The 13,139-nt window shown below is 31.6% G+C and overlaps 2 protein-coding genes across 2 annotated transcripts in view; one reads left to right on the top strand and one right to left on the bottom strand.

The window, feature by feature from the left end:
- LOC106057904 (delta-aminolevulinic acid dehydratase-like) lies at positions 1 to 12,789 on the bottom strand. Its single transcript, XM_013215251.2, has 9 exons — positions 12,393 to 12,789; positions 10,659 to 10,806; positions 9,536 to 9,671; positions 8,762 to 8,845; positions 8,249 to 8,393; positions 6,600 to 6,687; positions 4,175 to 4,261; positions 3,327 to 3,456; positions 1 to 3,214 (listed from the first exon to the last, which is right to left on the bottom strand). The coding sequence occupies exons 1-9, from the start codon at positions 12,503 to 12,505 to the stop codon at positions 3,147 to 3,149; spliced, it is 999 nt and encodes a 332-aa protein (XP_013070705.2). The 5' UTR covers positions 12,506 to 12,789; the 3' UTR covers positions 1 to 3,146.
- LOC106057898 (serine/threonine kinase-like domain-containing protein STKLD1) overlaps positions 12,787 to 13,139 on the top strand; it is a 17,533-nt gene continuing 17,180 nt past the window's right edge. Inside the window, exon 1 of the mRNA XM_056040961.1 lies at positions 12,787 to 12,926. The gene's annotated coding sequence lies outside the window, so the exon portion shown is untranslated. The remainder of the gene's footprint in view (positions 12,927 to 13,139) is intronic.

The following is a 13,139-nucleotide window of genomic DNA, read 5'->3' on the forward strand; positions in this document are numbered from 1 at the left end:
AAAAAATACATATTCTGATCAACTTACTACTATGTTGAGAGATTAATATGCCAACTTCTTTACTTCTGACACATTAGGCCAACTAAAAACTATAATCCAGCAAATATCTTGCCTGAAGTAACCTGAATATGCTACTGATGCAAAGCATTTGTTTTTGTAAATCTCTAATATTTCATTTTCACTAGAGTAAATATATTTATCACTTATAGTCACACAGTTCTACAATGAACTGAAAGATTTGCTAAGCCTCACAAATCTATTTACAGCACTGTCAAGTTTGTAAGGCATACCTCAAATTCGATTGGACCACCAGCAACATTAGATATAGATTTAAAATGAATTCTTTGAAGGCCTATACTCTTGATTAATCAAAACAAACTAAAACTAATTGAACTGTATTAATAGTGTCAAGAGCTACCATCACTTCAGCTAACACCTCTCTCTCAAATCTTCTTTTTCCTCAACAAAGATTTCAAAAGTTATTTAAATTTTGATGAAACAAATAAATTAGAAGTGGCCTATTTCTGAAAATTGACCAGATGGACTAGCCTTAATATGAACCACATTAGTAGGTAAATGTGGATGCTAACTATATTGTCAAAAAAAATGCAAAGAAAAAAAAAGTTATTTGAAATTATTATACATTACTTTTTCAATACATTTTTACTTCCTCCTCACCCCAAGTATTCAATAAATCTTGGCTGCTTAGGTTATAAAGATCTACATCAATTGAAAATAAAAGTTCACTTAAAATTTTGCTCCCAGACCTACCAATATTTACATAGTACTTAGCAAGTTTACATAATCTCTGGATTTCAGCAGGAAGAAGAATGTTGTTTCTGCAATATTTGTTTTTGGGGTGCATTTTTCATTGCATAGTTTAGGTAGATGCCTATAATTTAGAATGATGTACTGTCTGGTATCACTGACCCACATAGAAGCTGCCAATAACACTGTCATTTTGTTGTCCACATGCTCCAAGTAAAAATCTCAACACTGCATTCAATTTCAGATGATGTTTAGTATTTTGATTTGCTTAGGTTACATGTTTTCAATGTACCCTAAGACATGAAGATTATTACACCATAGCCAAAACCTCAGGGGAGACAACAGGGAATGGCATCAGGCAGGGTTTGAAAAAAAAACAACCACCAAGGAGCTATAGGAAAATACAGCTTGAAGCTAAAAGCTTGAGTAAATTAATATCAAGAACATAATTCCAGTGATGTGATTTTGTCATAACTCATATAATAGTTAATACAGTCACAGATCTTCATTTACATGGCACTAATACAAACATATACCATCATATGTTTAGAAACGTATATCAAACTTCTCTCTATGCTAAACAATAATGTCACTCATTGTTACTCCCTTAACCTCCAAAAAACCCACTAAATCTCACAATTCAGTTTACTCCAAAACTTAGCATAGCTACAAACAATAAATCTCACACTTCACTGATATGTAAGAAAAATGCCCATTACTATTGAATAGCACAAATCTTGTGACATTGAATTCATTATGTAACATCATAAACTTGGACATTTCATTCTTTTATAATGTTAACCTTTGTAGAGCTTTGACAAAAAGATATTTAGAGATAGTAACATAGTTAACACAATCAGTAGTCTGTTGAACTTCATCAATATCCTGACATAGCACTATCTCAGTACAACATACTCACTTGGTCAAGTACAGATAGAAACATTTTAAACTTGTACAATATCACCTTAGTGCTCCAAAGAGTGTTATCAGGGATTCACTATTTTTAATTGATCAACATATTTTGTCATAAATGCATTTAAACATGGTCCATTAAAATATATATATACTGGTTTGTTAACATGAGAAATATAGTCCAACATTTAAAATGTAGGAATATGTAAAAAATGTAGGTATATGTCAAACGTACATATATGTAAAAAATGTAGATATATGTCATAAATGTAGGCTAAAAAGAAAGCAAATACAATCTTTATTAGAAAATATGCTTCTTCCTAATCCTGAAAAAAGTAGACATTTTAAAACTTATAAACAATAGGCTTATAAATCTTTAAAATTGAACTTTTACACAACAGGCAAAATAAAGGCATAAAGATCCTTCATAATACAGTCATTTAGATCTATAAATCTTATAAACAACAGGCAAATGAGATAATAGATTTATTTAACTTTTATAAATTATGAATGTTTTTTGGATGTTCTATAAGCAATTTCAAAGAGGATAAGCTAAAAATAAAAATGTTTAAGATTTCAAAATGGCATACATTTGCAACACGGAAAAAAATGTTTAGAAACAGCCAAAACTGAAAATGAAGAATCAAAGTCACTACCCTAGTTAATGCAGCTCATATGCAATGGTGTACTGAGTATACAATAACAAAAAAAATTAAATATAATATAGAAACCAACAAGGAAAGAAAAAAGGGGAACCTTGTCATAAATTCACAGTGGAGTATACAACAATTATCACTAAAGATAAACATTCAAAAAAAATAAAGACCTCGTTTTGTTTTAAATTTGTTTTATCCCAAGATTGCTTTCTGGCTTTGTGAATGTTCTACTGTATATATAATTGTCTGTTTCAACAAACTTTATTAAGCCTGTGGCTAAAATATTATTCACAGTCAATGGTTGACTACATAAGAGAAAAAATCTTTGAGTTTGAAAAATATATAAAGTTCATTTTTTAGCATTTAACATAGTGAAAAATAAAAGTCAGCAACAGTCAAAATAAGTTTATAACTAATGCATAAACATTTAGTTTATAGTTTTGATTTATATACCATAGCAACAGGTAAGTATAAAAAGTAACATCACAACTCCTCAGCAACAATTACATTTTATAAACCATGCAAAGTGGATTGCACCTGAAAAATTAAATACAGCAAGTTGAAACTGAAGATTTCAAATGAAAATATTGACTAGATTAATAGAGAAAGAGTTTAAAATCTAAGCAAATAATTAGATCTAATATAAGGAAATTGAATAGATATTTATAGCATAGTCAATAAACATCATTTCATTATCTGCCTTTTAAGCAATGGGGTTGTTATTTTTTTATTTCTTAATATCTTTTTATAAAGCATCAATAAAAAAATCTTGGGTTCAAAAGGTGAAGAGTCATCTTTTCTATTTAACTTTCACTTTGATTCCTTGTCTATCCAGTCCAGCACCATTGGTGTGAAATAAGTGATGAGAATGTCCACACCTAAAAGAAAATAGAACAATGTAATCACAATGTAATGACAAACCAAAAAGTAAGCCACAAGATGAGAGGCGGTGAAATAAAATGGGATTTAGTTCATATCAACCAAACTCACCTGCACGCCTCATACACTGCAATGTCTCCATGACGGCAGCCTTCATATCAAAAGCCCCAGCAACAGCAGCATGGTACAACATGGCATACTCTCCAGACACATGATAAATAGCCAATGGGTGCGTAGGATACTGAAAAAAAATCAATGTTTCGTCATTGCTCACTAGACATCATCAGTGCATTTATTAACAGTATTTCATATTTTAGAAGAGCCCAACAGGAGAAAAGCTGCTATTATTTCAATATTTAATTCTTCTGTTGTTTTCTAATGTGAAAAGGAAAGGTCAAATTCAAATCTTAGTGAAAACTTTATGCAATATTGAATCCTTTAAGCCTTTGAAATCTTTATGGTTAACAATTTACTTCTTGCTGTAGCAGAGGGTGTTATGTAGCCAGCTCTTGGACTAACTCCTTCACTTCATCAATTAATGCCAGTTATTAAAGATAACTGAAAGTCTTCAAATGTTGAATAAAATAAAGATCTAGATTCAAAACCATAATTCATAAGCTCTAGGACCAACTAAATAGATAGTGAGGACAAATTGTTATCCAGCACATTGACATTATCTAGGAAAAGTAGAGATGATTGATCATTGCACTGACTACATGATAGGATAATGAGAACAGAGAAAATGGTGTTCACTTATTATATATAAAATTTGAGAATTTCTCCAGCATAATGATTACATTCTTTCTGATAGAGGATCATTCTTTATGGCCTCATAAGCTTCAAACCACCTTAATATATGACAAGCCTTCTTTAAAACATATATTTAATCAATGGAGTAAAATTCTTATTATTTGTTTTATAAGCTTTGATAATATACAAAAAATAAACAAAATGAGAACCTTTTGCTTAACCATCCTGACAACATCCAGATATGCCAAGCCAGGTTTCACCATCAAAAAATCTGCTCCTTCTGCAACATCTCTATCCTGAGGATAACCAAAAAAAATCATTTTAATAGTCATTTTGTTTTTGAAAAGCTGTTGAATTGTGCTACTGATATTAAAATTGACATTTACAAATGTTCTTTAAAAAAAATACCTCTACTGCACTTTTAGTTAGAAATTACAAATTTGCACTTTACTATGTTTCCATGGTAAATTTAAACAACCCATTCCATAAGCAAGTGGAAATAATGATTTTCTATTAGTCTGTCCTAGAACATGAAAGACTTTCTGTGTAATGTAATGTAATGCTTAGTAAAGGTTTAGTGCCTTTTTTTTAAAAGTTGCTAATTTATAATTAAATATTCTCCTAACATTTTTATTAGCTGTGAATAATTAAGTTGAAGATTTTTTGGTTTATTCAAGTATTTTATGGATAGCTGCTTGTCCATGTGAAATGAGCTTCACACTCTTTCAATTCTGAGTTCAAAGTTTGCTTCACACTGTTTCAGTTCTGAATTCAAAGTTTGCTTCACACTGTTTCAATTCTGAATTCAAAGTTTGCTTCACACTGTTTCAATTCTGAATTCAAAGTTTGCTTCACACTGTTTCAATTCTGAATTCAAAGTTTGATGACATCCTTCAGGAGATTTGGGCAAGGATGTAATAAAATTAATTACTAAAGGAAAGTCTGAAGCTTATTAAACAAACAAAAGTTAGTACAATGTACTTTTATTGTATATAATTTACAGCTATGCCTTGAATAAAGAGGCTTTGATAATTATCTATCTAATTATCTAGTTATGTTTATATTAGCAGAAATGCTAAAATATGGGGGACAGTGCATTGTTAACAGAATGACTGATCTCTTAAATCTCTGTTGGCGAACTTCAAAAGTCCCAGAGAACTGGTAAAAGGGAGTGATTGTAAAGCTTCCAAAAAAGGGCAACTTGGCAGACTGCAACAACTGGAGAGGCATTACTCTCCTCTCTGTCCCAGGTAAAGTTTTCAGCACTGTTTTGTTGAGGCGGCTTCAACAGTCTGTAGATGAAAGGCTCAGAGAAGAACAAGCAGGTTTCCGAAGAGGCAGATCATGTACAGAGCAGATTTTCGTTTTACGAAATATCATAGAACAAAGTCTTGAGTACCAACAACGGCTAACGATCAGTTTCGTGGACTTCAAAAAAGCGTTTGATAGTGTCCACTGAGAATCACTATGGAAAATAGTTAGAGAATACAGTATCCCAGAAAAATTCTTCCAGATCCTACAACACCTTTACAGTCAGCCTAGTTGCTGCATTAAAACAGAAGAGGGAACAACAGAGTTTTTTACAATCGAGACAGGTGTGAGACAGGGGTGCATCTTATCTCCCTTCCTTTTCCTCCTAGCCATCAACTACATAATGAGGAGAGCAATGAGCCAGACTGCCTTTGGTATTCCATGGCATGAACAACTCCGATTGACGGACTTGGACTTTGCTGATGATGTTGCACTACTCGGGGCTACAAATAAATGCATTCAAGAAATGATGGTGTCCCCGTCAGACTTGCCGAGTCAAAGCTTGAAGAGCTGGACAAGTTCACGTACCTTGGCAGCATCATAACAAATGATGGAGATGCTTACCATGATGTAGCGTGCCGAATAGGAAAGGCAGGGAGCATTTTCCAAAGGCTGCAGCCTATTTGGACTAGCCAAGCCATTGAACTCAAGACAAAAATACACCTTCTCAACACAATCGTCATTCCAACTGCTACATATGCATGTGAGACATGGAAGTCATCTGTCAAAATTGAGAAAAGACTAAATGTGGCTCAACAGAGATGGCTGAGACGGATTTTGGGAGTCAGTTACACAGACCGGATCTCAAACAAGGAAATCCTATGCCGAACTGGAAGTCGAACACTTAGTGAGGTTGTGACTGAGCGTCGCATGAGGTTTACGGGACATGTTCTATGTCAAAATGAATTACGCACACCAAGAGTTGCGATAACATGGAAGCCAAAACGAGGAAAGCGCAAACAGGGACGTCCTCGTATTACCTGGTGACACACCTTCATGGAGGACCTCAGAACAGTGGACACCAGGTGGGAGGAGGCTTCAGACATTGCCAGTGACAGATCATTATGGAGACAGCTTGCCACCCAATGCGCCGAACGGCGCGGGAGGACCTAAGTCTAAGTCAGTTACGTTTATAAAAGATTTTCTTTTCCTTGTTAATTTTCCAACCAGAAAAGGAACAATAATTATGTATTCTAGAATTTTTTAGAACCATGACAGCTAGAATGTAGACCCAATATCATTTAACATTTATTTATGACACCAAAAAAAAAAACCCCAACAAGACAGTGGGATAAAAAAAAAAGCACTGAAGTATGAACATACCACTGCTCTCTCTGCCAATCCAATAGAACCATGTGGAAGCTGGTAGCACTTCCTGTCACCAAAAGCTGGAGCACTTTTAGCAGCTTCTCTATTAGTAGAGATACAATTGTATTCACATTTAAATATACTAAATTGTGTCAACTACTAACCATTTCTTTTTTTTTTTAATGACATTATAACCTCTAAAATACTAATTAATGAAATCAAAGGTCAGGTTAGAATTAACTCTTTCAGTGTGAATTATTTTGATCGAAAAAATTAAGTTTTCTGGGATTAACGAAAATTCAAAGGGGATAAAGTTACTAAAACTAACGTAACTTTTAAATTTTATTATATAATCTGAGATATTTTCTTTATTTTAAAGGAAAATTAATATGCTACAAAAGTGTTATAAATAAAATACATTATTCAAGAAATTAAACTGAGCATAGATTATTGAAATATATTTAAAAATTAATAAAAATTCATTTAAAAAATTGATATACTTAAAGATTTTAACTTTTCATAATAAAATGAAAAATCACAAAACTAAACACATTTCAAATTTCATAAAAGATGAACCAATGCACTATGAAATTGTATTAGTTACATTTTTTAGGGTCCTGTAAAATAACCTAAATAAGAGGAAACACTAACACAATACTGTCTTTTTTTTAAACGTGTTGGTCCTGTATCAAATTTACTAGATCTAACAAAGAACAATCTCTCTTACATCCGAAAAATAAAAAAGAGAGAAATAAAAAGATTAACATTAAAAAGATAAATATTATATATCAAGTTCTCACTGAGAGTAATGCCGCACTCAGCAGCGCTAGCAAAGTTACTCCCTGAGAGTAAAACTGGACTCAAAGAGTTACAGATCTAAAAAATGTCAACATAAAAAGAAAGGCAACAACACAATTACATAACATCTATAAAAACTTTCTTTGATAATACAATTTTTATCATTATTGATATTTTGACCTGTAATATTTAAATAGGAAAAAAAAGATTTCTATTCTGTTAACCCATCAGCTCCTACAACAGTTCAGAATGTCTTTACAATATGCCTAAAACGGTCTGGAACGTTGTGACACAATCATTATTTTCTGAACTTTGGTAAAAGAAGAGCTCATCATAGCCCTTTTCAAAGAATGATAGCGCTGTGACTATATTGTAGCGAAAACCGGACATGTATCGCATTTTTATTATTTGTTAAAAATTAAACAAATGAACAGAAGACCCAGTGTACAAGCCCTTACCTGGGACAAGGAGTATTTTTTAAGCTTTTTTATATTCCAATGGTATTAAAAGTATGTATTTTTTAAACTAGACCTAATGATCTATTTTTTTAAAGTTATTAATATAAGTTCTTAAATTTATAAATATTTAAAAAAAAATTTTTTTTTTGGATTTTTTAAAAATTCAGAGTTACTCCTCTTTGCATAGGACTTGTAGGATTTTTCAGACCAGATATATGAGCTATTGGGTTAAAAGTTATACCGGTACTAATACTTTTTAAAAATAATTAAACAAGTTTTTAAACCAAAGATCTATTCTATCTATTATTAATAAATAATTTTGCTGTGAATAATTATATTATGAGACTGTTTCCAGATAAATATTGATCTTCTGAACAAGTCAAACAGACAGAGCATAACAAGACTCACCTGAAAGGTCCATAGAAACTGGAAGCAAACTTGGCACTGTAGCTCATCACTGACACCCTGTTACCTAGACCACTATTGAACAAGGCTTTCTTTATAGCTCCTATCCTACCATCCATCATGTCTGATGGGGCGATAACTTGACAACCTACAAGCAGTAGTCAACAACAATCAGAACACTAATATATTATGAAAGCTATATTACCCCCCCCCCCCTCAGTTATCCCAATATTTTTTGGTGGCCCTAAATATTTTTATTTCATAATTGATTGACTTAACTAAAAAAATACTATATTGTTACGTGCACATCATATTGTGAAAGTGGAATGGTGTGAAGGCATGTTGAAAGATGGGAGACAGGAATTCAAGATAGGAGAATATAAACAAATGAGTGTTTACAGTGTTAGTTATTAAATTAAAATTAAATTATATCTAAAACTCTGATTTTCAAGTTTGATATCAATGTACTGCTGAAAGAGTCTCATTATGTAAAAAGACATAACATATATATATTACCAGCGTGTGCATAAGCCACTGCAATCTCAGCTAGTCTCTCTATGCTTGGTTCATTATCAATAGTTCCATCTGGTCTTAAGTACCCTGAAATGATGAAAATAAAATTAGGTATTTCAATAATTTCAAAAAAACAAAAAAACAACATAAACAAAAAATATATAACTTTGTTATATTGAAATTACAATTGAAGATGTTGGAACCACAAGACTTTAGCTAGGAAATAAAATGAAGACAATTAATACAAAGTTGGTTTATAGTTATAAAATACCAATGTTTACAGTTTACATGTCAATAGTACATATTCAGACATTGATTAAATATCTCCTATTTAAATATACAGAATTGCTTATGCATGAGCAAACAATTTTTTTAACACAACCAATTAGTTTTTATGTATCAAAGCACTACTAAGCCCTATTGTAAATTATCTAGAATCCTTTATTATTGTATTGGGAAAAAATATAGGCATAATAAAAGTATCCAAATATGAATGAGAGAAATCTGAATAGTTTTGTTCTAAATGCTTTGGATGTTCCTTCAGAGTTGAAGATAATTTACTTCCTAGTCCAAACATCCCACAGGACAACAGGGTATGGGAAGTGCAGGGTTTGAACCCAGGACCAATGACAGTCCAGCAAGCAAACCGCATGACCAGGCAGCCAACCTGTAATTATCATTGAATGCACTCTGGAGTTGATGAAAAAGAATCATAAATATTTCATATTCTCCAAGATTTCAAGGAAAAGACAAAGTTATGACACTAGTCTTGCTTACCACAATGGCCATGGGAAGTGTATGGACACAAGCACACATCACAGGCTATTAGAAGGGATGGAAAGTTGGTTCGCAGTAATATGATGGCTTCAATAACAGGGGTATTAGGTGCATCAGCTCCAGAACCTCTTTCATCCTGTCAAATATTTTAAGACAAAGTTGTCAAACATTTCCTAACTGGCAGAAGAACCCAAAAAAAAAAAAAAGCAATCATAGAATCATTAAAAACATTGTAATTAAATCACTGACAAAAATCAGACTGCTTACGAAACACATTTTATACTTTCCAAGATCTAGCTCTGATAAGATTGAATGCACTGGAGAAAATTGGAAAATGGAGGTATGGGTATGAAGAACACTAGGGCAAAGAAATTTTTTTAAAGTATTGGCACAGTAATATTTTTTAATCACAATACTTATATGTCCTTAATTTTTCTAGATCTAAACTTTTATAAAAGTTATATATAAAATGTAATTACTACTATCCTTTTTTATAAATTTAATCATCTTAAAATGCAATAGTGCACAATCAATTATCTCCCCTTTTAGATTAAAATCTTCCATTGATTGCACTATTTTAAAAGTACCCCAAACATTGTGACATAACCTAAACTATATGTGACATTTTTTGAAAGAAATGCATGTATTCACTCTAAAGTAGTATTTTTTTTCTATTTAACATTTTGCTATAGCTTATTATATAGGTCAGCAAAATATCCTATATTTATAGACAATACTTTCAAAATATTACTTATTTCTTTATCTTAATTAGAGATTTAAACTCTTATTGAATTAGATATATAAGGGCGGCAATCATTTCTGCCCTATATTTTATATTGAACAAAACAGTACTTATTTGAATTTGTCATAGCATATAAAATAAGTAACATACTTTATCCTTTTTTTTTAATGATTTTTGTTTATTAGATTACATTTTTTTTTATTTGAAAGTATTGTTTTTATGTTTTATGTACTATTGCTGCTCCATATTTTAATTTTAGAAATAGTGCGTTACTTTAAAAAAAAAAATCAAAATTTAAATCATAAATCTTTTTTTTAATTGAGCCAACAATTGTATTTTTATATATTTCTCAAGAACTACATTTGCTATTACAAATCTTACTTTTTCCAACTTCTCTGGTACACCAAACAACAAAACAGCTTTCAGACCTTTCTCTACTAGTGGGCCCACAGCTTCCTTTAACCTGTTAACACCATACCTAGACTGCCCAGGCATGCTTTTAATTTCTTGGACTGCATCTGGGTCATCTCTGAAAGAAATTTGAATCACAAACTTTTCACTGGGTATGAAAAATGGCAAAAAAAATAAAAACAACTTAGAGCTACATGATTGGTATGAATATGAAGTTTAAGAAAATGTGTGACATGCCAAATGTGAAAGTACCTATATTATACAATAAATCATCTACAAATCTAACTGTAATTGAAAACAAAATTTTAAAAAGAAATATAGTAAGCATTGTAATATAGAAGAGAGGGCATCAGGTCCACTGCAATGGCATACAAAAAACATATTTCTAGGTTTATTATTTTCAAAACTATTTTTTTTTTCAAATTCTATTAGTTTTTCATTAACTTATTTTTCACTTTTTATTTGTTTTTCAACTCTCAACTGTATGCCCAAGACATTTAGGATTATTGCCCTTTTCTTATTAGCAGGGATGCATATATCTAGGTCATGACCATTTGAACTCAACTGCTAGCACATGACTGACCTTGAAATAAATATGCTCCTAATACACACACACACACAAAGAAAAAAAAAACTAGTCACAAGACCAATTTTTTTTTTCAATTTTTATCTCATAATTGACATAAAATATGCCACAGAAGTTATACAAATTATAGCAGATGTTCTCTTGAAAACTTAGAAAAGAGAAAAACTAATTATAAAGATCTAAAAACAATGTAAAAAGATTATTTTTAAAGAAATATTTTTTTTTAAGTATTTTTTTTAAAGAGACAAATTATAGTAATTTCAAATACTGGGTATAAACCCAAATTAAAAGCAGCTTAGACATCTAACATGTTGATAGTTAATGGTTTATGTTGGGAACTATTTAATAAAAACAAAAACACATTAATAAATAAAGAATAATTTTTAACAAAAACACACAAATATATGTTTTTAAGCAGGTTTAACAATTCAAAGTGTTATCTTATTATTATGTTAGCATTGTCTGTAATTTTTAGAATTGACTTATTGTTGCTACCCTGACACAACAGCAGTTGAGTTTGAATGAAGAATAAAACAGAACTGTCTACAAAATGTACTAGAATAGATTTTCTAAAATCAGCTTTAGTCTAATGTTAGTATCCCAATAAAACAAAACTTAAGAGGGAAAAAAAGCAAAGAACAACAATTTGAAATAAGTTGATGAACATCTTCAATCCTACCTGTGTGTAGCCCCCAGTGGCCCCAGTTTTACTGTCACTAGAAGCAACAATAAAAGAGGACTCCTTCAACATGTAACATAAAGAGAAACTAACAGTTGGTCAAAACTTAGAGAACCAACAATGTTAAATTATAATTTCATTGAGTGTCTATAGTCTCTAACTTAGTCTTAGCTTAGTGATTAATATCCAGACTCTGGCTAGATCTAGATTTAGCCTAGACCAGATCGACATATTGACATGTCATATATATAGACTAATATAGTCATATATATCTACATCTAATAATTATCTAGACTGGATCTAGATAAAAAGAGAAATCTAGATTCTAGAAATTATCGCCTAATTACTAATTTAATCTAGAATCTACGTCTACTTTAACTTTTATTTTTAAAATTAAGACTAAGATCATAAGATGGTAAAATATTTTTTGTTTACTTACACAATAAAAAGGGGATACATAAGGTTATCTGGCGTTATTATTGTTCCCTGAGACTGCCATGATCTTAGAGTTGGGTGATGATATCCACTGTGGAGAATTATATGTTCAGACATTTTCCGAAATGAAAAATTAAATCGAGTAACACTGGCAAGTCGTTGTATTGTCGAGCTGGCGATGTTGATACTTTCGTTTTCTGAGCACAATACTGTAACCTTTTGACACGTGAAAGGTCACGCACGTGATCACACAAACACACACTATAGAAACTCAACACACACCGCATAACATTAACACTCTTGTGTCATCAGTGACATCAGAAAAGAAGATAAGGTCTAGGGCCTAGAGATTGCGTTCTAGCCCAGGCTTTCTGGAAGACGGTACGGGATGTCAATCTCAGAGGGGGAAGATCTGGGTTCGAGCCCGGGACTATCGGAGCGTTTACTCGAATACTTTAATGTATTCCATATAACTATAAATATATGGTGTATATAGATCTATACCACGTCATCAGGAACCCATCTCTTTACTTTTACAGTGAGCATAATCATAATAGGACTCATCATTCACATCTTTCCATTCAACCTGCTTCTCTAACACACACACACAATGATGATAGCCGATAGATAACACTTGAAATTGTTTCTAGATCTAGATTTAATATTTATCAACTAATGTTAGTCTAGTGACAGTCTAATCGTAATCTCTAGATCTAGAATTTAAGTTTTCTAAATCTAGGCTAGAGATTAT

This window comes from Biomphalaria glabrata, chromosome 9 (assembly GCF_947242115.1).
Source record: "Biomphalaria glabrata chromosome 9, xgBioGlab47.1, whole genome shotgun sequence".
Taxonomy (NCBI): Eukaryota; Metazoa; Mollusca; class Gastropoda; family Planorbidae; genus Biomphalaria; species Biomphalaria glabrata.

Excerpts from the sequence above, each read along its gene's own strand:
- LOC106057904 (XM_013215251.2), bottom strand. The coding sequence starts at position 12,505 with ATGTCTGAACATATAATTCTCCACAGTGGATATCATCACCCAACTCTA. Across the intron at positions 8,846-9,535 it reads CACTTCCCATGGCCATTGTG|GGTACTTAAGACCAGATGGA; the intron begins GTAAGCAAGACT and ends TCATCATTTCAG. Across the intron at positions 3,457-4,174 it reads TCAGGATGGTTAAGCAAAAG|TATCCTACGCACCCATTGGC; the intron begins GTTCTCATTTTG and ends ATTTTTTTTCAG.